Here is a 1,714-nt window from a genome sequence, read left to right on the forward strand (position 1 = left end):
GGGAGAAATCAATATAGATGTCACCAAAAAATGTGGCAAAAATCAACGGAAACGTGTACAAGCCTTTCTGTGGAGACACTGTTCAAGGTAGTGTATTTACATGTTTCTGGATAAGAGCGAATCCCCTATGGGGTGGTGAACACATTTTTAATGTCATCTGTTCAGCAAGACAATACGTTTCAGACCTGGATTTAGGAAAATCCACAGAGTGGCTTAATTGTATCTTGTTCTTTCTTCTTACCCCAATGCTCAGGGACTCTTCCTTCTCCCAACTTTCATTATTTCCCCCTTTCAACTATTTTCTTATACAAGATCTGAAACTTATTTATACCATAGCGCAAACAACTGCTTAGACATTAAGTTTTGGCTTTAAAAGTGGGTTTGTGTACCTCTTGTATTAATCAGTTGCTCAAATGAATATGATTAGAATTAAATTAAAGTTGATATCTTTTTGTAATGCTTTCAACCCCTTGACCAAAAGAAAGGAGAGATGTATGATCTAGAATGAATAGAAATCCAGTGAATGCCATACATCTCAGTTAAAATTAAAATCTTTTCTCTCTCTCTTTCCACTTAGCAATCATTTCTTTCCATTTTCCTTGCAATCATACTGAAGTGTGTAGAGGCCTTCACTCCCTGCAATTTTGACATCAGCTTTGTGAACTTCTTTCTGATTTTGCGGTGTCCAAACACGAGTTAGAGGAGACGAATTCCTGCTTGGCCTTATTCAGGGTCACATGGAGAGAAATCCAGGGAAAAGCCTCAGGAAATGAGCGAGTAACTTAAAGTTCACCATTGCAATTCCTTAGCGGCTGGTGTTTGAACCACAAACCCCTGAGCACGGCTCTCCTGTGAATTTCCAGGTGGCTTGTCTTTCCCCACAGTCTGGAAAATCGACCTGTTATCACAATGTTAAATAGAAGCCAGGGTCCCGAGAGAAGATTGAACTAAGCAAGTTCAGTGTCTGATCTCGGTGGGGATTTGGGTGGAATCCCTGCCCACCTGGACCTTAACTTACCATCTCCGCTTCTCAGTCTTGAGCCCCGCACCCCACCAGAACCATGTGCTTCTCCAAAGGTGTCCCCGTGTGGAATGCTGGTGCCTTTAGTTCCTTCAGTCTGACATGTTAGGTACTCAGTCATTTCTGAATGATTTTTTCCCCCAAACAGGACTCAAATGCTGCTTTACACCTTTCCTTAGCATCGGCCTCAATACCTTTGAATGTTCTTGACCTCCGAGCTCCAGAGCCAGTGGAGAGCATCACTCAAGGGATCCTTAAGAACTGCCCCTTCGACTTTGCCTGTATAATTAATCCCGTGAAGTCATCAGAAGCCACATCTGGAAATATTGCATTTATAGTGGAGTTATTAAGAAATATTTCTATCCACTTGTCTGATAAAGTAACCCGGGAGAAAATGAAGGTACTCTCAGTTAACTTCATTACATACTGACAATATATTTTCCCCATTAAATTTATTGGTACATTTAAAGCAAACAATACAGTTACAGGATCTTGTACCTGTACATGACAGGTCTTGGTTCTCATTCTTCCCCACACCCCTGCCCCCCATTGTCTGATAGTAACCCGGGAGAAAATGAAGGTACTCTCAGTTAACTTCATTACATACTGACAATATATTTTCCCCATTAAATTTATTGGTACATTTAAAGCAAACAATACAGTTACAGGATCTTGTACCTGTACATGACACAG

General features: G+C 40.8%; 1 protein-coding gene across 1 annotated transcript in view; it reads left to right on the forward strand.

Moving 5' to 3' along the window:
• Nucleotides 1-1,714, forward strand: part of Adgrf4 (adhesion G protein-coupled receptor F4) — a 22,614-nt gene that overhangs the window by 8,434 nt on the left and 12,466 nt on the right. Inside the window, exons 5-6 of the mRNA XM_019206560.1 lie at nt 18-87; nt 1,170-1,421. Of these exons, the coding sequence (XP_019062105.1) occupies nt 18-87; nt 1,170-1,421 (322 nt within the window). The remainder of the gene's footprint in view (nt 1-17; nt 88-1,169; nt 1,422-1,714) is intronic.

Source organism: Fukomys damarensis, unplaced genomic scaffold (assembly GCF_012274545.1).
Source record: "Fukomys damarensis isolate Sample0158 unplaced genomic scaffold, DMR_v1.0_HiC HiC_scaffold_20, whole genome shotgun sequence".
Classification (NCBI taxonomy): Eukaryota; Metazoa; Chordata; class Mammalia; order Rodentia; family Bathyergidae; genus Fukomys; species Fukomys damarensis.